We start from the raw sequence: 23001 nt of genomic DNA, 5'->3' as shown, positions 1-23001 counted from the left end.
GATGCACCTTGGGGATTTCCTGACTACCTGCCTGACACCTTTCTTCTGACTGATGGTCACCCATTCCCTCTCTGTCTGCACTTCTATAAGCTGTGGGGGTGACCACGTCTAAAAACATGCTATCCATGAAACTCTCAGCCTCGTGGATGCACCTCAGTGCCTCCAGCTGCTGCTCAAACTCCGAAATCCAGCTGGTGACACTTCCTTCACACGTGGTTGGTCAGAGCTTAAGGAGTGTCTAGGACTTCCCACATGTTGCAGACTGTACATAACGTGGGACTGAGCTGCCTTGCCATGCCTTTAGTTGAAAAAAAACCTTAATTTAACTTTTTTTTTACTGTTTTTAACTTATTTATGTACTTTGAGCTTAATCTGTTTTAAACTGGAGAAAAACACTTACCCACTACTCACCAATCAGCTCTCACCTTTGTGTTGACGTCGCTTTTTGAAGTTTCCCCGCACTCACGTTGGTTCTGATCTCTTCGCTGCGCTCTCGCGCTGTCTTGTGATGTCACTCTTGTTATTTTCAACAAGAACTGACTGCAGGACATGCTTCCCAGACATCTTTGCCGCGAAGCTGACTGTAGGACAATTTTCCCAGACTCTGGTATTAGATACTATACCGTACTCAGTACCAGATATGGCATCACCTGACCTGGGAGTTGAAGGTCAGATAGCACATGTTGGAGCCTGTCTTGTTGATAGGATTCAGTTGCTGCAGGTATGAGTTCATGTTACGGAAATGTGCTATCAATAAAGTGAGCTTAGCTACAATGTTGACTGCCTGTGTACATTATTGAAAAAAGAAGACATAGTGTCAGAAGTAAACTAAATGCAACAATGGAGGTTCTGAAACCACCGACAGAGCTCAGCTTGGAGGGAAATCTTGCCGAAAACTGGAGGAGGTTCTGGCAGCCATTCGAGCTGCACCTCACAGCGACGGGCAGTGATTAAAAAAAGACCCTCGGGTACACTCTTCCATCTTTCTTCACGTAGCAGGTGAAGCAGCCCTAGAAGTCGAAAACACATTCATGTTTGAAAGTGGTGAGAAACAAAACAACTTGAAAGAATTGGAAAAATTCAAATCCTATTGCAGCTCTAAAGAAAACATCACGCATGAAAGATACTGTTTTTTTTTAACGTGTATGCAAGGCAGTAACAACATTAGTGAGGATGGAACTGAACTGAGAAAACGAGCTAAATCGTGTGAATTTGGAGAGCTTTAAAAATCACTCCTCCAAGATAGAATAATTTGCGGATCGCAAATGACACTTTGAAACAATGGCTTTTGAGAGAAGCCGATCTCCCGCTGGAGAAAACAATAAATATCTGCAGAATGGCAGAGACAACAAAATGCCAGATTAACCAGATGACAGAAGATGATAAACCGCACGTAGTCAAGCAGTTAGATGCAGTTAAACAGAAACAGCCCTGAGAGAGAACAAATAGACATCTAAATGTAAAAGGAACAAAACTGCTATTAAAACATTTAAATACAGCTGATACAGAACAAAGCATTTACTACGCAGACACTCTGTCATTTGTATACCTACCCGTTACAGAGGAAAAAGATAAAGAAATGGAAGCACAGGTTCACATGCTGACAAAGAACTTAGCTGCGGCTGTAACCAAACTGGATGAGATCAGGGAAGTGACCAAGATTGACGCCATCATGAGAAAACTGCAGCAGATTGTGCAAACTGGCTGGCCCACACATCAGAGCAGAGCCCCTTCGGCTGTTCAAGAGTAATGGAACTTTCGTGAGGAGCTTCCATGTTGCAGAAGGAATACTTTTCAAGGGAGAAAAAATCATAATTCCTGCAATACTGAGGAACGAAATGATGTACTAAAGACAAATAACCTTTTTCAATGGTTTTGGTTGAGGAATAAATATTGTACAGTGCACTGAGATGAACTCTGCTGTTCTTCAAATTCATGCTTTGGAATCTTTTATGTTCACTTGTGACAGCAGGGAGGGGTTCAGTTTAGCATCTCACCCCAAAGGCAGTCAGACCAAGTTAAGGCCAGGGGTCAGATTCATTAGTTTAAAAAAAAATTCCCTCCTACTTATTAAAAACACTGATTTTCTTTAGTTTCTCCCATTGACCACAGCAATTCTTCCAAAGGATGAGCGAACAAGCTTCTCCCAGGCTACAGCCAACATGACTCAGTACATGGAAGTGCTGCAGTTTGGCTTGCTGTTTGGTTTTCTCATAACAAAGGACCTGACTTTAGCTGTTGTCTCCTCCAGAAGCCTGAATGCAGTCAAGTACTTTCCATTTGACATGTTGTGGTTATAGCTATGCAAAGTATAGTACAGTTAATAAAGTAATAGATTCTATTAATTGGGCATACCTTTTTATAACTAATTTGTAGTTATTTTGAGTGTCCATTTTAAAAATGTAATATCATGAGTTATAAGGTTATTTTGCAATTACCTGTTTTTCAAAACTTCATTCATCTTCCAAAGGTACGTTCTGAAAGGGGCAGATACCTAAATTGTTATCAGAATACTCCAATTTGCATTGGGTATTAGTTATGTTGTTATGTGGTGAAATAGTGCTATAACATAAAGAAACTACATGTATGTAATATCCTTGTTCTTTGTGCCTTCTTGCATTGGCCTTCAAACATTTGAAGCTAATGCAGGTATGCTGCTCTGGGATTATTTATAAGAAAAATCAATATTTTCCTTTCCCCATTTTTATGTGGATGTTGGTTTTGTTTTGAAAATTTCCTTTTTTTTTTGCTTTGCACATGTGTATTGCATGTAACATATTAAAAGTTCGCCTCACCTGCTGCAGGAGATTTAGTGGCCCAGCCAAAAGCCCATTGACTTTTGACAGGACCGGAGGATCCCGCTGGTGGGAGGGGCTGTAAAATCCTGCCCTTGGATTTTTTTTTCTGTGGGTTGAAGAAAATCATAGATATTTTAAAAATATATTTTAAAATATGTTCATGTGTATTTTATTTGTGCTTTCTATGGTTGTCTAGCCACCATGTGTGGAATCCATTTCTTCTGCAATATTTGAGCCAAATATCCAATTAATTCATGAACGGAATCTTAACTGCCATGGGGAGGCAGGCTTGGGTGCGTGCAAGAAGTTAAATCCTCCAAAATGACTTTGGGTCAGGGTCTCTGTCATCATGCCCACTTCCAGGTTTTACCTGGGTAGATTTGCAGACGAGCAGAGAATTTCTTTGGGGCTTTCGGCTAAGTAAGTATAATTTGGAAATAGATAATTAACTGCTGTCTTAACCAAGCACTCTGGCTTTAACAGTCACAGTGCACATGGGCAAGTTGCTGATGGCTCAAGAAGAGCCAAACAAGTGAGTTCACAGCAGGGTGTGCTTCTTCAATGCAATTGGCAGACTGAGAAGCCAGTGAAACTGTAGAGTTCTAGCTCTGCCTAGCTGAGAGGCTGATACTTGCAGCACTTCTTTTGGAAGAGTGCTTTCACTACTTGACAAATGACTCCAAACTCCTTGAAAGTCAGTTCATCTGTCTTGCACTTCACTCACATTGAGCTACATTTGCCTGCTGCCAGCCTTCGTTATGTCCTGGGAGCAGCTTATGCAGCTCTAACTTGTAGCTCTAATGAAGAACAAGAGAATCAACACCAGGAGCAGCACAGATGCCTCCTTCTTAGCCACATGACGCTACACTAGGCAGAGAGATCCTGTTCCATGGAGGTGACACTCTCAACGTAGGCTCTACAGACAGAGGATCAGCTCTCTTGATGTATGAACACAGTGTCTCATCAGGCTTAGGCTTTCATGGCAGGTTGCTGCTGACATCCTCATCTTCCTGAGACAAGATTGTCCTTCTAATGGTGCATTTGAGACATCTTGCCAGTGACTGACAAGATGCCTGTCACTGGAGGGTCACACCTCCATTTGCTCCTCGTTCCCCTCGATCTTTGCCTCTTCCTGATGTGCTGTGTTCTCTTTTGCAAAGAGAGAAAGCAGAGTTTTGAGTATTAGAAGTGGCTTGTGTGGAGAGGAGGGATGAACAACATTTGTGGAGGGTAACTGAGGCATGGATCTGAGAGGGCAATGAGTAATGGCTGACCAGGTGGGGATGTGTGGAGGTGCCTGGGAGGAGAGGAATGAGTGGAACTGCAAGATATGCTGGTCCTAACAAGTTTGTTGAGGAAGTCAGAGTGTGGAATTTGGCACCTGAGAGGAGCGCAGGAAAGGTGAGTGCCAGAACAAAGTTTCTTGATCCTCTTCATGCACTGTCTTCAGGCTAGAGGGGCCACACTTCTGCTGCTAACCTCTTTGGCCTCCTCCAAACCAAGCAGCATGTATGGAACAGACCTCTTCCTCCCATCCTTGGGAAAGATCAGCTCACTGCAGTTCCTCAGATGACATAGTAAGCCCTCCAGGTAAGAGTGAGAGACCTGAGGTGTGGAGTGGGGGTGGGCCTCCTTTCTATTCCTGTTGTTGCTGCAGCTTCAAGAATCAATGTCCAGTTCAGGCATTCTGATCCATGCTGGGTTCCTTTTTAATTAGCAATATTTCCTTTGACAGAATCGGCAAATAACCCAGCCCACTCTGGTTGGGAAACCCGGAAATAGGATGCTAATGCTGTGGTTCAGTTAAAGAACTACTGTAAAGTCCACTGCAGATCCCATTGGACGTGCTACAGAACCTGTCGTTTTGGCTGGGACTATTATTTTAAAGTTTCGCCCCATATCTGCAGTGACCTGTGAGGGCAGAGAATTATTGAGACGTTCAGTTTACTGTATTGATTTTAAAAAAGGCAGCATTGTTTGATTCCAGATAAGGAATTTCTTTTGGTTGATTGTTGAACAAAGGGATGATTAAAAATGTCCCTATTATAAAAGTTGAAGATCATTACATTTAAAGAATTTTTTGCCCTATCAGTATGCCAAATGTTTGCATTTCGCTATCCTTAGGCAGGCTCATACTTTTTCCTGGGCCAAGCAAAAGAAGTAATAAGACTGCAGAAAGTGAAATATTTTAGCTACTTATCAAATCAAGTCTTTTATGTGCTATGATAAAACAGAGTGCTGGAAAAATTCAGCATGTTTGGCAGCATCTGTGGAGAGTCAAATAATGTTGGACTTGAAACATTAGATCTGTTTTTCTCTACACAGATGCTGCCAGTCCTGGTGAGCTTTTCCAGTGTTTTTTTGTTTTATTTTGGATTTCCACAATCCACAGTGTTTTGTGTTCACCTTCATGTGCCATCGTCGTGAACACTGAAAATGGGATTAAGCATTTTACAAAAAAGGGGTAGAGGCTTCTGAACTTGAATGGGCAGAATTCAGGTTCTCAAACAGCCAAATGGTGCCACATTGAACTTTAAATTCAGTTTGACACTCATCACCTGTTTTAACATTATAAAATTTAAATGTGAATGTAATCTTCTTTTAAATTGAACACTGGACCCAAAAGTGTTACTTCACTGAAGGGATTTTCCCCTATGTAGACCCTGCCTCATCTTCAATAATTTATTGCAACAGGTGTTCCCTCTCTTCAGTATTTTGTTATTATTGCCTGGTGTCCTTTGTAACTGCGACATGTATAAATCAGAACAGCTCCTCATACTGGACAGAAACACCACTTAAAAATGCCTAATAGGTTTTTCAGTGAAGTACTTTATTTTTGCTGGAAGGTTTCTGCAGACATAGCCAGAAATAGTAAAATAGGAATTTCTCAAGAACTGTAACAACATTCTAGATGTTGGAGATTCTAGCAAATCTTCAGATTGACTTTTGGATGGTTTTGCTGTTCTCTTCAGTAGAAATGGCGTATTCTGTCATAAAAACATCATGGCTTCCATTTGTCAAAAAGAACTGATGGACTGCAGAGGCTGCGATTTATAGTTGCTTGTCAAAGATAATTATAACAATATTATGTTGTAATCTGAGTATCTGTTTTGCAAATTGGGAATCGAATCAAATACAGGTTAGTGAATATTTGATTTTCCTCCATTTTGGATGTGCAATCTTTTACTAACTTTTCTCTTATTGGCAGGGAGAGAAGTTCGGGCCTTTTGCTGGAGAGAAGAGAATGCCCAATGAACTGGATGAAAGCATGGATCCCAGGCTAATGTGGGAGGTAACAGCTCATATGACTGTGCTGAACCAGATGTCATAAACCAACAAGAGAGTGTCCATAAGACTTGAATATATATTGCTCCCTTCCCAACTGGAGGGTTTTTCCTTTATTGCATATTCCATTTCCCTCCAGTGTGGGACATAACATATAATCGCACGTGGGAAACATTAAACAACACATCTGTTTCATTGATCCTGTGTGATGACATATCAGACATGTAATCTGTATGTCCCCACTTGCAAACCTCATTGAAATGATTGCGGAAAGTGGTAACATGGTCCACCTGGGATTGAGTGCTTTTCTAATGGGATTGTGTGTTTGCTGATTATTTGGTTCCCTGTGGTGAACTCTGTCTATCATCTTAGGTGGTCTTGGGGAAATAAGGAATAGAGCACAATGTAGAAAGATTTGCCTTAGAGCACCTTTCAGGATGAGGGGGATGGGGAAAGAAACATTTCTAATCATGATATGAGTTGCACATGCAATGGAAATAAAACTCTTCTGTGAACACCAGATTGTTCTATATTAAATAAATTGAAGTAGAGTAAAATGAGAATGTTTTAAATAAATTAGATCTGTGCAGTCTACCATTCAGTCATTTCAGTGTGGTAAAGACCTTTTGATTGCCTCTACTTTCTCAACAAGTTTGTCATTTTTCTGAATGTATCTGTTTTATCCTTGCAGGAAGTAATTTTGATGGATATTAAAGAGGAGGCCGGCCTCCTCTTGGGTTACTGCTTTATTAAAAAACAGAAATGTTTTAAGGCAAGGGCAATTTGAGGGGATGATGTGTAGCAAAGAATTGTGAAGGACATTATCAAATGTTATATCAATAATTTTCATGTCACATTTTACAACCGTCCACATTGTTACCTGATGGGGTATTCTTTATTTAAAATTGAACCAAAAACCAAACCACCTGGAGATTGCCTATATAGCTTACTCTGAGGCTATTATCCTAACTGAGTGAGGATTGCTAGAGATTCTCTGTTTCACATGAATGTGTGTTTAGTTTTATCTTCAGTCAGGTTTTGAGTTGGATTGCTTCATCACAAAACTAACTCTTTCCTGCAGTTGTTGTGTGTTTCTGAGGAGTTTGACCAGACTTTGCATAGAAGTCATTGAAAGTGAATGCTTGTGTTTGCTATTAGATGACAATGCAAATGTTATACTCTGCTTCAGTTTTTACTCGTGGCTGAATCTAGATAAATACTAAGTTGCTAGTGTATTTCTGAATTATGCAAGATACTTTGATGCAACATACTAGCCATCTTATATTTAAAAGCCATTTTCCTCATTCTTACTTGCACAAGCATCTTTTTGCTGAACTTTCCTTACAATAGAAATCACTGCAGCAACTTGCTAAGGCTCCTTTGACAGCATCTCCCAAACTTGTGACCTTTATGACCTAGGGAAGTAGACACATGGGAAGACCCACCCAGCACCCCCCCCCCCCCACCCCCCCGGCCCCCGACCCAAGTCACACGCCATCCTGACTGGGATATATTGCTGCTGCTGCGTCACCATCACTGGGTCAAAATCTTGACGTTTCCTGCCTAACAGCCCTGTGCCTCTAAACCATCTTCTTGAGGGCAATTAAGGATGGGCAATAAATGCTGGCTTTGCTAGTAATGCCTATATCCCAAGAATGAATGGAAAAAAAAGTAACATTGTGGGATTACACATTTATCTATATTTTTCAGTGGAGATATGGCAACTGCTTTCATTTTATAGGGAACACAAATCAGTTGGATCCATGGACAACAACAACTTATTTTTATATAGCACCTTTTTAGTGTAATAAAATGTCCCAAGGCACCTCACAGAAGTGTTATTAAAATAATTAGCTACAAAACCACAAGGAGATATTAGGGCAAATGACCAAAAACGTGGCCAAAAAGGTTGGTGTTGAGAGTGTCTTAAAGGAAGAAAGTGAGGGAAAGAGTCAAAGGTTCAGGTAGGGAATTCCGGACCTGAGGCCAAGGCAGTTGTAAACACAGCTTCCAATGGTTGAGCAATTAAAATCGGGTGTACACAAGAGGACAGGTATCTCACAGGGCTGTGAGGCTGGAAGAAGTTACAGAGCTAGTGAGGGATGAGGCCATAGAGGGATTTGAAAATGCGATTGAGTATTTTAAAATTTAGTCATTGCCTGACCAGGAGCCAATGTAGGTCAATGATCACAGGGGTGGTAGGGGAACAGGACCTTGTGTGAGTAAAGACAAAGGCAGCAGAGTTTTGGATGACCTCAAATTTATGATGGGTAGAATATAAAGATCAGCCAGGAATGCCTTGAGGTAACAAACTCATAGTTGAGGGTTTCAGCAGCAGATGTGTTGAGACAGGAGTGAAGTTGGGTGATGTTGCAGAGGTGGAAATGTGCGGCCTTAGTGATGCTGTGGAACTATGTTCAGAAGCTCGTCGCGGGGTCAAATTTGATATCAAGGTTGTAAACAGACTGTTGCCATGGTGAAGATGGAGTCAGTAGCTAGGGAACGAAGTTTGGAGTGGAGACAAAAGACAATTGTTCCAGTTTTCCCAATAATTATTTGAAGGAAATTTCTGCTCGTCCAATACTGGATGTTGGACAAGCAGCCTGGCAGTCTAGCAGCAGTGGGGAAATTGAGCATGGTGTTGTTGAGTTAGAGCTGGGTGTTGTTGAGTTAGAGCTGGGTGTTGTTGAGTTAGAGCTGGATGTTGTCAGCGTTGTTATGACACAGCAGTTGGTAAAGGCTGAGTTATTTAAAACCCCAGAGGGAAACTTTAAGCAATTGTCATAACCTATATTTTCAATTGGTATATTTGAGATGCAGCTCTCAATTCAGAAGTGAAATCATCAAGCCTCCAGAGGTATTAAACACATATGCATGTCTACAAATTACTGCCATAATAACTATTAAACAAATCCCCAAATTAATCACTCCCAGGCAATCTTCCCCAAGGCAACAATAACCCATAGACTTAAACAGACACCAGGTAAAGCACATTTTACTTACCAATTCAAAATGAGGTTCCTCCCAATTTGTTCCTTCGCAGACACAGTGGTAGGCTTACAGGCTTAGATCTTCCATGCCTCTCTTCCGCACAGAAAACTCTTCTGTATACACCTAGCCTTCACTTTGAATGTAAATTCTCATTGTATTATCAGGCTCTTTGAACTCCACCTCTTCTAACAATAAAATCCCTTTCATAGTACCAGTTTTATTAATAATATAAAGATAATGCTTGGTGTCTCCTAGCTAAGTGCAAGATTTCATCCCCCAGTCTTTGAATGGTTTATTCAACAAAATGCAAATGTACCCTCTACCTTACTGTTTACATCCCAAAACTACTATACAGCAATGCACCTAGACTAGCTGGCTTTAATCCAATTAACACACGCACATTCACAGACATGGACCCTGCTACAAGTCCAATTTAAAATAATTTCCAATAACATTACATACACTAATATCTCTTCATGACAGTGTAAAAACTATCTGTGCTGTTAGATTTTTGCTGAGGAATAGGCTGTAGATGAGAAATGGGAGGGGACCAAGGATAGATCCTTGGGAGAATAACAGAGCTGGAAGAGAGTGCAGGAACTGGAAGAGAAGCCATTGCGTAAGATATTTTGGCTATGATGAGATAGGAATAGAACCAGGCAATGGCAGTCCCACTTTGTTGAATGACAGTGGAGAAACATTGGATAAGATGAGGAAATTTTTTAAAAGGTGATCCCAACCCAACCTAGCATAATATTCTTTTAAGCACAGCTCCAGATTAATTTCAATCATTGCAAACACAAATCAGTGCTGCAAAACAATGGCTTGGATTTTGTGTATGCAGTGCGTGTCCCACCACTGGGGCCAAGAGGTGTGGATTGCGGGTGCATGGTGGGGTTGGGGGAGCTGGCAGTGTCAGGGAGTGACAGCGCTTCACCATTCAGTGGGAGCCGGGGCTGCATTTTTTCAAAATGGCTGCCACCGGGGCTGTTGTCTCTATTGAGGACAGTGGCTCGTCCCCAAGAGCTGCCGGTCCAATCAGAGGACCGCAATTCAAGAGCTTAAGTGCCACTGCTAATGTTGGTCACTACTGGGGCTGCATGCGCAGGTTGAGGGTGCATCGATAAGGGGTACAGCTCAGGTTGGGTCAATGAGGTATGGGGTCATTGGGGTCAGTTATCAAGGCCTTGGTGGGGGGGGTGTAGTTGGGGTCAGTGAGAGTAGGTGGTGTCGTTGCCAAAGAGTGCTCACAAAGGAGGGCATCACATAATCTGGAGCCTGCTGGGAGGCCACCAGGGTTTACCTGGTGCTCTCCCTTTGTAGTGGAAGGCCCCTCGAGAGCTGGTGAAATGCCAGTGGAGGCAGCAATAGGCCCTTAATTGGCTCTTAAGTGCTCAATTGGGCCCTGGGCAGTCTGCCCTTTTTCCTTCTGCTGGAAAATAGTATGGTTGTGAGAAGATGATGGGCACACCACTCCCAACTCCCAGTCTTTCCCCAAAGGACTGGTAAAATGCAGTCATATATAATTAATGTTGTGTATATGTGCTAGAGCAGCATTAAATAATTATACAGTGACAGTTGGTCCTATTGTACTTAAGTTTGTGATAGGAATATCGGAACAATGCAGTCTGTGACTTGCTTGCCTGTTTTTCTAATTGGATGATGGATGAAGAGCAGAGAAAGAAAAATAAGTAGTAGGGATAATAATGAACACTGAGCCAGGGAAGAGATTACAGGGTGAACAAAAACTTAGAGAAAGTAGAGGATTTTATGTAGGTTATAAAAAGTGAAGGAAAGGTTTGAGATGCTGAATGACCTGGGGGAGAATTTTCTCCCTGTCGTGCAGGCTGGACAGGAGTGGGAGTGGGCACGGGTGGGCGTGCTGCCATTTTACGTGGGTGGGCCAATTAATGCCCGCCTAGCGTGGTGTGCACCCAGAAGCGCTTAGTACCTCCTGTGCGGGTGGGGGGAGGAGAGAGAGTCTGGGCCTGCGCTGTTTCGCGCATGCGCGCAAAAGAGCACAGAAAGCTCTCTGAGGCACAGGGCTGCCTCAGGGAGATTAATTTGATTGTAGAAAACTGAAAAAAGATTTTTAAAAATTATTCGGACATGTCCCCTCATGTAATAGTGTCACATGAGCTGGGACATGCCTATGAATTTTATTAAAAATATTTATTAAAGTTATAAACCCTTCATGAAACTTCATCCCGCCCATGGATGAGATTCCATTGAAAATGTGAAGGCCGCCTGGGCTGTTCGCCTGCCCGCCAACCTTAAGGTTGGATGGGCCACCCAGACAATCGGTTTAATTAAGTACTTAATGGCCTTAATAGGCCTTTGACATTTCGGCGGGCGTGCAGCTGACTCTGGTGCGTATCTGCCGAACTGAAGATCGGAGTGACACACGGTACTGTTGGGACGCTTGCCTGAAGTCACTGCGCATCATTTAACGTGTTGGCATGCGGAGCCTGCCCCCACATGCTGACCCAAAGATTTTGGCCCTAATCTTGTTCATGTGTAGAGGGTGGTTGGAGTGCAATTCGGCACATTATCTCTAGTTGGCAATGGCTGCCAACGTTTGGATGAAGGGAGGGGGAAAACATAAGCAGTCAGAGGAATGGACAAGGGCTTGCAGAACTTGAGGAAGTTACAGAGAAAGAAACAATAGATCGATTTTAAACTAGAAGGTAAGAATTTTAATTTTGAGTTGTTGGGGACTGAGTGCCGTCCTAATCAGAGAGCTAAAAGATTATGCTTGATATAGAATAGGAAATGGGCAGGAGAGTTTTGAGTATGATAAAGCTTATGGAGCATGGGAGGCTGAACATTGGAGGAATTGAGTCTGAGGTGACAATGGTATGAATGAGAAATCAGAGGCACTTGCACAGTGTTACAATATTACAGTGCTGGAAATATTCAGTCTTTATGTTCAAGATATGTAGTTGGAAGCTTGGCTGCACATCCAGCAGAATACTGGGATTGCTAATTGTATGGATAAGCTGGAGAATCGCTCATGTTGTGGGGTGGTGACATCAGTGGCATGGGCTGAAGATGATTGCCTCTGTCTTTTTAATGTGTAGCTGGAAGAAGTTATGGCACTAAGAATGAAGGAGCACTGTTGGATAGCACTTAAAGTAGTGGGAGATTGAGAGCAGTGGTGGGGAGGTAGATTTGGGGGACATTGGCATTTGTGCAAAAGATTACGTGGCTTCAGATCAAATCACCAAGGGGCAGCATGTGGATGACGGAAAGGAGATGATCAACCATACATCCTTGGAGCAGTCCAGAGGTTTGTTAAGCTCAGTCCAGTAGTTTGCTAGTATATGAGGCACACAGCAACTCACAATCTAATATATAGAGAATAAAATACAGGGATGGCAAGAGTTAGGAAAATTAAACTGTGCAGTAAATTACAAAATTATAAGAAAGATGTGTCTACCAGTCTTGTTTAAGATATTAAAACTAAAATATGGCCCAAATCCACAAGCTTTTTCCAGCTGTACTCATAATAAACTTTGGATAAAATTATAGAAAATAGTGGTATCATTTTGCTGGTTTGGAATTTTAAAATAATAGAACTTTGCCTATTATTCTGGGATTGGTTGACTGACCCTATCCTGGCTTCACTCAACAAATCTCTGAGTTTGAGTAGAGTATGTGAAAGAGCTGATTTAAAGAAATGCAAGCCATGTGTTTTTTTTTTTTCCTTTGCAATCATATCATTGCCCCACAACTCGAATCGTTTTGTATCCTTGAGCAAATGTTCAGTTTTTTCTGCACGATAGGGAGCATATGGTGCATATTCAGCAGTTGATATGTGGTAACTGGGTGCAGCAAAGTTGTAAAGCATCTTCCTTCATTTTGTTTAAACAAAATTATTAGTGTTGCACTACTGGGGAGTTGGAAATTCCTGGTCAATGTCCAAATTGACTTTTAAAATTGTAAAAACAAATCCCGAGCCACAATTTCTAATGTAAAATTAGAACAATTTGTTCATCACCAAGGCAGTATGGATCAATTGACTTTTGATTCTTATTGCTGTCTGCTCCACCCACTCAGTTTCCTCTCTTTCTGTTCCTCCTGAAGGTGGAAACTTCTGCTCGGGTACCGTTTACCTCCCTGTCTCTAGTGATGAATGCTGAAACCAATTAAAGTGCTGTCATTATTGCTGCAGCTGAAATTAACCAGCTAAGAATAGGGTAGGGATCAGTTCTAGACTGTATGCTTCTTTATTGCGTCACATGTTACATTTAACTATTGAGCTACTTGGGAATTCTCGGCTGCTTTATTTAAGAATGGAACTGCTCTTTGTGATTTACCTTAACGCAGTTGATATAAAAGTAGTGACTGCAAATTACTGTGAAAATTTATTGTGATGCAGATTATAGTAATACTAAGCTATGTGGCCTGCTGCAACTCTTTTCCCATTGGTTGGGAATTTTAAAAAAAATATTCATTCACAGGATATGAATGCCACTGGCAAGACCAGCATTTATTGCCCATCCCATATTGCTTTTGACAAAGTGGTAGTGAGACACCTTCTTGAACTGCTGCAGTCTGTGTGGTAAAGGTACTTGTATAATGATAGGGAGTTCTAGGAATTTGACCCAGTGACTGTGAAGGAACAGTGATATATTTCCAAGTCAGAATGGTGTATATCTTGGTTATGGTATGTTCCCATGCATAGGTTGCCCTTATCCTACTAGGTGGTAGAATTTGCAGGTTTGGGAGCTGCTGTTGAAGAAGCCTTGCAAATTGCTGCACTGCAGTTTGTAAATGGTAGGCACTGCAGCTAGTTTGCGACAGTGGTGAAGGGAGCGAATGTTTAATGTGGTGGATTGGGTCCCAAACAAGGAGGCTACTTTGTCTGGATTGTGTCCAGCTTCTTGAGTGTTGTTGGAACTGCATTCATCCAGGCAAATGGAGAGTATTCTATCATATTTTGATACAGCATTTAGGGAGTCAGGGGGTGAGTCACTCACCACAGAATACCCACCCTCTGATCTGCTCTAATGTCTACAGTAGTTATATGGCTGGTACAAATAAGTTTCTGGTTAATGGTTACCCTAGAATATTGATGGCAGAAAATGGTAATGCCATTGAATGTCAAGGGGAATTGTTTGGACTCTCTTGTTGCCTGACTTTATATGGCAAGGGGTATTTGCACCATATATCAATTTAAGCCTGGTCTTATTGAATGCAAGCATGGACTGCTTCTGCATCTGCGGAATTATGAATAGAGTTGAGCACTGTACAATCATCAGCAAATATCCGCACTTCTGACCTGATGGAGAGTCATTGATTAAGCAGCTGAAGATGAAGATGTTAGATCTAGGATGCTACCCAGAGGAACTCTTGCAGCAATGTCCTGAGGCTGAGATGATTGGCCCCCCAGCAATCATGGCCATCTTCTTCTTCCTCTGATTCCCATTGACTTCAGCCTTTGCAATTTCACTTTGTCCATTGGGCCAATGCAATCTTTCATTTTCCAAAAATGCCATCAATCCCACACTTAATAAACACATCAAAGGAAATACATTTTCAATCATTAATATTTCCTCTCACCTAGAAATGTATGAAAAGGGATGTTGATAAATTGGAGAGGATTTAGAGAAGGATGGTGAGGATAAATCCAGTACGTAGGGCTTTTTTGAAGTGACATTGACAGAACTGAACTTGCTTTCAGTGGCGAAGAGGCAATTGAGAAGGAACATACCACAGGGCAATAGAAAGCTAAGTAGGATATATAAAGTATATTTAACAGATTAGTCATGCTATATTTTTATTTGACAACTAACAAGATTAGAGAGCAGAATAATTTATTTAGAGCAAACTCGCAGCAATTGATGCTATTGGAGAATTATTTTTAAAAGCAGTTGGATAAATATTTTAAAAGAAATAGTTTTTTTTTTGTATTCCATTTTAGCCTTTGTATTCCATGATTCTGTTGTAGAAGATGGGACCTTTAAAAATACAGTGCAACCAACGTTTTAAACTGTAGTTGAAATTATGATTTAAAAAAATCTTATCTGTTACTATAAAAATGCTGTCTTATGCATGTTCCTTGCAGCTGTTCTGTCAACTTGTCAGCTGGTGGACCTTGAAAGAATTCAGCCCCTGTACTCTTTATCAACTAAGTCAGTACACCTTGAAAGGTTTGCAGGAAGCTGTGAAAAAAGGACACTCGGTAAAAGGGAGAAAGGCTATATCATCTGTACAGCTACAAGTCAAAAACAAGTGCAATATATTTACTCAGGACAAATGGCTTAAAGAAGGGCAGTATGGAAGTATAGAGAGGACGAGGAAAAATAGGGTTGCAATGTTCGTTGAGGAGGGATGAAATGCTATAAGGATCTTCGTGCGAGGCTATATGGGTTGAACTAAAGAATAAATTAGAAGCATTAAAAGGGGTTTTTGACTATCCTAATATTAACTGCAGTAAAAATCAGTATAAGAGGTATAAATGATGCAGAATTCTTTAAAAAGTTCTTCAGAATGCATTTTGTCAGTGTGTAGCAAGCGTGACAAGAGAAGGGACAGTTCTAGACTTAGTTTTAAGGAATGAGTCTGGACAGGCAGAAGGGGTGCCAGTAGGACAGCAGTTTGCTGGTAGTGATCATAATTTAGTTAGAATTAGTGTAGTCATGGCTAATTTTACAAAGTTGAGATGGGATTTAACAAGAATGGACTGGTAACAGCTGCTTGAAGGGAAATCAGTGTCAAAGCAGTGGGAGATATTCAGTGGAGATAGAGGGATCAGAGCAAATATGTCCCCACTAAGAAAAAATGTGGGTCTCCCAAATCTACACCACACTGGATGCCAAAGAGCATACAGAGTAGGATAAGGCAAAAAGAAGCATGGCTGGGATTTTATGAGCAGCTGCCGGTGCTAGTGCTTCTGACCTGATTCCCAGTTGCACTGTTATCTCACACCAGCAGGCGCAGGGTCTGACCATTGTGGGCTAGATGCGGGCATTTAGGCAGTGGACCAGGGTGTCAGCTGACTCCAATGGATATGCTGGTGCTATCTTTAAAGGGCCATCAGTGGAACGCAGCTAAAGCCTTCCTTGATGAACGGTCATCGACCTGAAATGTTAACATTCTTTCTGCACAGATGCTGCCTGACCTGCTGAGTACTTCCAGTATTTTCTGTTTTTATTTCAGATTTTCCAGCATCCGCAGCATTTAGCTTTTGCCCTGGAAGAGCAGGAATGTGTAATTCTATGAAAGGTTGAAATCATTGGGCGGAAATTTACGGCTCTGTCGCAGTGGGGGCAGGGCCAGAAAATGTGGCAAGCTGTTTAAAAGTCCATTGACTTCAGCAGGGCCATAAAATTGTGCCCACTGAGCTGGTATGTGCATTTACCCTCAGCGTTATCTAATGATAATTGTTACTTTTGCTAATTGTTAGGTTTCCTTCATAATGGAAAAGGACCAAACAATTCTGAGGCTGAAATCATGCAGTTGGACAGCAACATAAATCAGAAGTTGCCTGCTAGTACAGAAGTTTGACTATTGCTGAAAGAGAGACATGCTCTTGAAGCTTTTCATCTTGCACTCATCAGGACAGACACACGACCAATTTCAAAGGAAACAACAATTTATATTGCAGGGGAATAGGGTACTGATTGATTGGACACTCAGCTCTGATTGGTTGAGGCATTGTGAATGCACAAGGGAACTATTGTCCCCCAAGCTGTTGAAGTATGGTCATAAATCTGCCTATTGTGAACAGCCAAAGGGACAAGTTGTTTTATACAATCTGCCAGTCATTGGGACATACACCTACGTGCCTGACATCGCACTGGCCTGTGCGTGCAAAACTCAGAGCATAAAGTCTAACATCAGATATAATTCCAGTGATTGGGCAGTACTTGCTGAACAATCTTGAGTGTGCTAAGGATTACACTAACAACCAATTGGGCTCGCAGTGTAGTTCACTTACACTTAGTTAGTTACACTTGCTTGAAGTTACATATATTCATACACAGGGCCCAGTCTTCTGAAAGCTGAAAGAGCATCTCCAGGCATTGTGACTTTTTAAATTAAACAAAAGCATGCGGACAGTAGTTCGCTTGTTCTCCATGGCAATGCCTCGACCAATCAGAGCTGACTGGCCAACCTATCAGGACCTTTTCCTCATGGAGTATAAATTATTATTTTCTTTTGAAATTGTATGCTTGCATCTGTCCTGATGAGTGCAAGCTAAAATACCTCAACAGCATGTCTCTCTTTACAGCAATATACAAATCAGAAGGATGAGCAATAAAGAAACTCGCAATGGAAAAATACCATTCTGGAACTGACCTCTGGAAGGAGAGAGTCACTTCTCATAGAATCTAAGAAAAACACCTTTAATACATAAATTCTTGGTAAGTTTGATTTATCTGACCATGCCAGGATTAATGACTCTTTGAATAAACTTTGGAAGGTCCAATTTATCATTTGGATAATGAGCAGTCCTACAAATCCAGGGCATTCTGGGATACCAATGTAACTGAGGGCATTCTGGAACATTAACAAAGGTAGTTGTCTCATAAGTTTGACCTATGATGTGCAGCAGCCACATAGGTTAAGTTTGTAAAAGTTCTGACTTGTTATAATTGCCTCCAGGCATTCTATTGTTATGCTACCTAACGTACAAAAAAAAATCAGAATATCCTGGAGATGCAGTAATTGAACAGTATAGCTCCTGGCTAAATGAATAACTTAAGATCAAGGTGTGTTGTTTATTAACAAAAACACACAATGGACAAGCTTTTAATTCTCATTCCAATTACGAATGATACGTACTAATACATGCATGATAATTTTAGGATTTGACTGAGGTCAATATCCAAAGTCATGAGAACTGAAGCCTTTAAGCTCGGCTCTCATTTTGCAAACCGATTTTGTGCAATGTCTGTATGTGCTTTGGCTATGCTTTTCTTCAATGGTGGATAGTACAAGTCACTCCTGTTTTAAAAAAGGCTTTGTTCATCTAAAAAAAAGTGCTGTACCTCACTTGTACAGTGTGGTCAAATGGCTGCATTTGACATAGATTATGAGAGGGGAAAAAATCTCCAAACTGCTTTGAATCATTTTGTCATTACTGCAGCAGATTGTACTCCTGAACTTTTCTCTGACATTTGCAGGTACGTGGGAGTAAGGGAGAAGTACTGTATATCCTGGATGCCAGTAATCCACGGCATTCAAACTGGCTGCGCTTTGTCCATCAGGCCCCAACACAAGAGCAGAAAAATCTGGCTGCGATTCAGGTGCGTATAGTGATATCACAGAGGCTTTCAGACATGGCTAGTACTTCAGCAGTTGTGCCTCTTTTCGATTACATACCATACAGCCACCTGCGTTGGCACAGTGCCTGCCTCCTACTTTGCAGATTAGCAGTAATGTTCACAAATTAGCTTTTAGTTCTGATAATTAGTTAGTAGGTACATCTGGGAACTGTAATAATTATATTCTTTTCTTCATCTGTGATATTAAGGTTTCAATAAAAATGTTATAATCTTACTGTATTTAAACTGTGGTGTAGTGTAGTCAATACTCTGATGCTTTTAGCCCTAATTTAAAATTCCATTTCAGCTGCTTTGTGCCAGTGTCAAACAAGATGGAAAATAAAGACAAGAACAGCATCATACCGGACAACGCCATTAACTATCAATAATCCCTGTTGAAGTAATGATTCTATAATTTTTATGCTGATCCCAACTGAATTATTTTAACCAGAACAACAGCCTGCTTTTAACATAAATTTGTGCTTAGCTTCCTCTCTGCACATTTTCAGCTATGTGTGGGGACCTCGTTCAGTATAGCATCCAATCGAATGGCGCAAACAGCTTTCAAATGTTCAAAGCTTAAGCCAAGGTCAAGCTTCTGCAAAACTGGCAGGGATTTGGTTCACTTCTCTTCAGGCTCCAAAGGTCATTCATTTATTCCCTTCATTGACTTGGGATTTGACACGCCACTCTTTCTCTTGCGCCGATAGGATTACTTTCTCCCCCTTATCTAGACCACCAAAGATGAATTACTTATACTTCTACTTCAAAAGAAAAATTGAATGCATATTCTACCATTAGATCCTTTTAAGTCATTTAACTCCCCTCACTATATTTCTACCTGGCTTTCTGCTGCTGTGAATATAGAAAATGCTGTAGATACTTGTCAGTAGCCATCAGGAATTTCATGTCTCAAAAATGAACATGATGATCCATAATCAGCGTGGGGTATCTGGAGTTCTGTGGGTAGATTTTACAATGATGGGATGGCAAATTTCATTTTGTATGTGTGGGGTATATGTTTCCCTTCAGGTTGTCTGACACCATTTTTCGTTCCATCGCAGGTTTAGTAGTGAATATTCAAATGAACGTACATAAACCTGCAATGGAATAACTGGGGTCATGTAATGCTTTGTTTGAGTTGATAGGCATCTATGCAAGTACACTTTCCCAATGCATTGCAGATTGTCTTCATGCTCAAAGGACAGCACTTCACAAGGAATTATGATTATGCTCCCTGATGTGCAATTAATGTATCTGATAATACTTGCTAAAAAAAACTCAAGGTAAAATTGCAATTAATTTAGGGAGCTTTTTTGTTTCCTTTTTCTGCGACCAAGGGGTTAAGTTGCTATCAGAAACCACAATGGTCGTTCTTAAATTTGAGACTGCAATGCTCAGTGTATGCACCAATCTATATAGCCCCTTACCGACCTGACACATTGATGGCTTGTGATACCTCCAATAAGAAAAGCCATTAATGCAAGCCAGAGTAATGAAATATTAAAGATTAATGGCACAAGAATTATTTAGTTTGAAGTTAAAAACTGACTTTTTAAAAAATATATTTTTACTGAAAGATTAAAGATAGTCTCAGTCAGTACTGACAAAAGAGCGTATTTGGACTATCTCCACTCCGCAGATGAGTGAAAAATTGGATGGAAAAAAAAGCAAAGCCCTGTTTGGATAAGCAGCTTAATAAATTAACATTTTGGAAAGCAATTCAAAGATGACAGCTTGCATTTACATTATGGTGTTCAGAAATCAATTATTTATTTCAAAGCAATGAAAATAACTAGAAAAATTTAGGAAAAAATTCCCTTTAAGAGTACAACAGATGAGCTGATGACAGCACTTGCTGGTCAGTTCGACACGCCAATTTATTTTTTTTTCAAGGCCACAATTCAGTTTTGACCTCTGAAGGTCCTGCTGCAATTGCTGCCAAAGGAATGCTTGAGATTTATTGCAGAGGAACTATTAAAGGGGATATATTTCTACATCCTCCACCTTTTACTTTTTTATGAGGAAATCATTAGACTCCCAGGATCATCAATCCTAGTTGTGTAAGACTGATGTTGAATATATCTCTCCTCACGTGTATATTGTACTGCTATACTGAGTACATTGTTGTGATGACAAATTCATGTTAGTAAGTTCATAACGTTATATGAATCAGAAACATAAGCTACAGATGGAAGTGTTTCATTTAATGGCGCTTTAGCTGATGGGGGATTATGGTACTATTTTTCACCTCATTGAGAATGAAGCGGTTGAGATTATTTCATTTTGGTACTAAATTTTTACCATTGGAGTGCTTCTTTTTTCTCAGTCTACACAGCTAGGCATGTTTGTATTTTCTGAATAAGATTTTCTTTCAGTTTTTTTTTTCTCTCATCCTCCCTCATTGAAGGTAATGACTTGTGATGGTGTAGATGGTCACAGGTACCAGATCCCCTTCAATATTTGTGCTCATTGTCAATGCTCTCGCATGAATAATGTGTTGGTGGAGTATGATATGTGGGGCACCACAGCCAAACCAATCAAGATGTTTCTAATGTTTGCTTGTGAATTTTTCAACGAGGGTTACTGGATGGTGGCCAGGAGTTGGAACTCTAATTTATTTTTCAGCAGGTCTGCCGATGCTGCCAGACCTGCTGAGTTTTTCCAGGTACTTCTGTTTTTGTTTTGGATTTCCAGCATCCGCAGTTTTTTTGTTTTTTGTTTTTATCTAATTTATTTTTCCCTGCTATTACTTGGGCTGTCGAGGGCATCTGTAGTCCTTAGCCTGACTGAGATTAACTAATTCAGCCTAGATGAAGAATTGAAATTGGAACTTTCCTTATATTTATAACTCAGTCCCACACCATTTGAGGCTTTTTTCAAATGGAGCATTCAGGATGTATATCGGCTTTTTCTAAACATAGCTTGTATTGTATTCAGCATTCTTGATCATTTAAAAAAAAAAATAAATTTAAAACCGTCTTGTCTTGAAAGATAAAATAAAGTGGCCTTCAGTTTGCTCACTATTGTCCTTTTTATTTATATTCTTGCATTGAGACTTGAAAAAACATTTTATTTGGAATTATATGTAGTGTTGCTCAGCTGAGTAGCTGGTTGATCAGGGCACAAGACTCTCCTAGTGCCTGTATTATTTTTGTGAGAGGCCCATATTAGCTCATCTGATTGATATTCGTCTTGGCTTCTGTTTGGTGCCTTCGTTAAAAACATGGCCAATATCAAAAAACTCACTTTCAGTTGATGATCCAGTGTTCTGCTAAGCCCTGGCACATTGCATTTGTGTACAATTTTCAGCAACATCTCTCTTCGTTGTTTTTAGTAAGAATCACAGCTCTACTTTTGCTGCTTACTAAGTAGAGGCAAGATGATGCAAAAAGATGTTGATATCTTATAAAATGAGAAGAAAAGTTGGTATTTTAAATAACTTATCCACAAAATACTTGATACATTTATTATGAGAAGCAGAAGGTTGTTGATATTTGCTGTATTTGAATGTATTAAGATGCAGTGATTATTCTAGTAACCTGGTTGTTTCAGGAAAGGTATTTGAGCCTTTTATCTCTTGCACATGCATTTGCCATCAACTCCAGACCACAGCAGCAGGGAGGAATTTTTTGCCTTTATTGCATAATGTAAAATGGCCCCATGGAGATATCTGCATTCTACAACTGTCAACATAGTTCTGCTATCATAATAACAAATAAAAACTGAAGTAACACTCCAACTCTTTGGGGTATTTTAGAAAGAGCACAACCTCCTCCTCATAGGAATCCATGTGTAACCTATTGCAGTCAGCAAACCTTTGATAACAACACCAGTGGATGATCTGTGGATTCTTACTTAAGGGGAACAAGCAGCCCTTTGCATGTTGGAACTGTTTTAATGCTTAGGTTAACTTCCAGAAGATACTAAGGCATTTTTTTCTGGTGTAGATTAATGGTGCTGAAGTGTTTAACTGTATTTCTCTGCTTGTGAAAGTTGACAGAGAAGGTGATGAAAAAAGTTGAGACCAATGAGGAGTGTGTGGGGATTTGGTTAGAGGAGGGGTGCACAGAAATGGTGTAGTTCCTTAGAATAGGAATGTTCTGTCAGTGTCGAGAATAGTAACTAGTTACAGAAGCTAGCGCAGAAAATATAAGTGGAACAGATGTAAATGGGTTCATTACTGGGGTCTGGATGTCCAAGGCCTATTTGAAGGAAGAGGATTAGGGTCCATTCTAACCTGTTTCTTTCATTAATTAGGTTTTGCTGGGCCTCAAATAAATTGTGAGGGAGAGAAAGTGGGGACAAAGATTAGAGAAAAAGGCCTGGTAGGCAAATAAAGGGCTAGATTTTTCTTTTGGCAAATTTATCATTAGCAGCAGCCGTGGTAAAACCATACTTAACTGTTTTATTTTCCTCTTGTCAAAAAAATTACTATCAGAGACCTACAAAACATTTCTGAAGCAACTGGTATGTTTATTGGAACAGTACATTATCCCCTTCCCGTTCTATACCTCTTGCACCAATCCCAGCACATTCCTTTCATTCCCCTCTTATCAGCCATCCTATCCTCCATCCCACCCTCCTTCCTATGCCATCCCAACTCCCCTTCCATTCCACTTCCCCCTCCCTCCCGTGCTCTCCTAGCACAA

The 23001-nt window shown here is 40.6% G+C and overlaps 1 protein-coding gene across 6 annotated transcripts in view; it reads left to right on the top strand.

The window, feature by feature from the left end:
- prdm5 (PR domain containing 5) overlaps positions 1-23001 on the top strand; it is a 350538-nt gene that overhangs the window by 6622 nt on the left and 320915 nt on the right. For all 6 annotated transcript variants that reach the window (XM_041197058.1, XM_041196880.1, XM_041196967.1 and 3 more), the window contains exons 2-3: positions 6007-6090; positions 18209-18331. In XM_041197058.1, the coding sequence (XP_041052992.1) occupies positions 6007-6090; positions 18209-18331 (207 nt within the window). The remainder of the gene's footprint in view (positions 1-6006; positions 6091-18208; positions 18332-23001) is intronic.

The sequence above is a fragment of the Carcharodon carcharias genome, chromosome 1 (genome assembly GCF_017639515.1).
Source record: "Carcharodon carcharias isolate sCarCar2 chromosome 1, sCarCar2.pri, whole genome shotgun sequence".
NCBI lineage: Eukaryota > Metazoa > Chordata > Chondrichthyes > Lamniformes > Lamnidae > Carcharodon > Carcharodon carcharias.
Note: the sequence above shows the minus strand (reverse complement) of the source record. Positions and strands in the feature narration are given on the sequence as shown.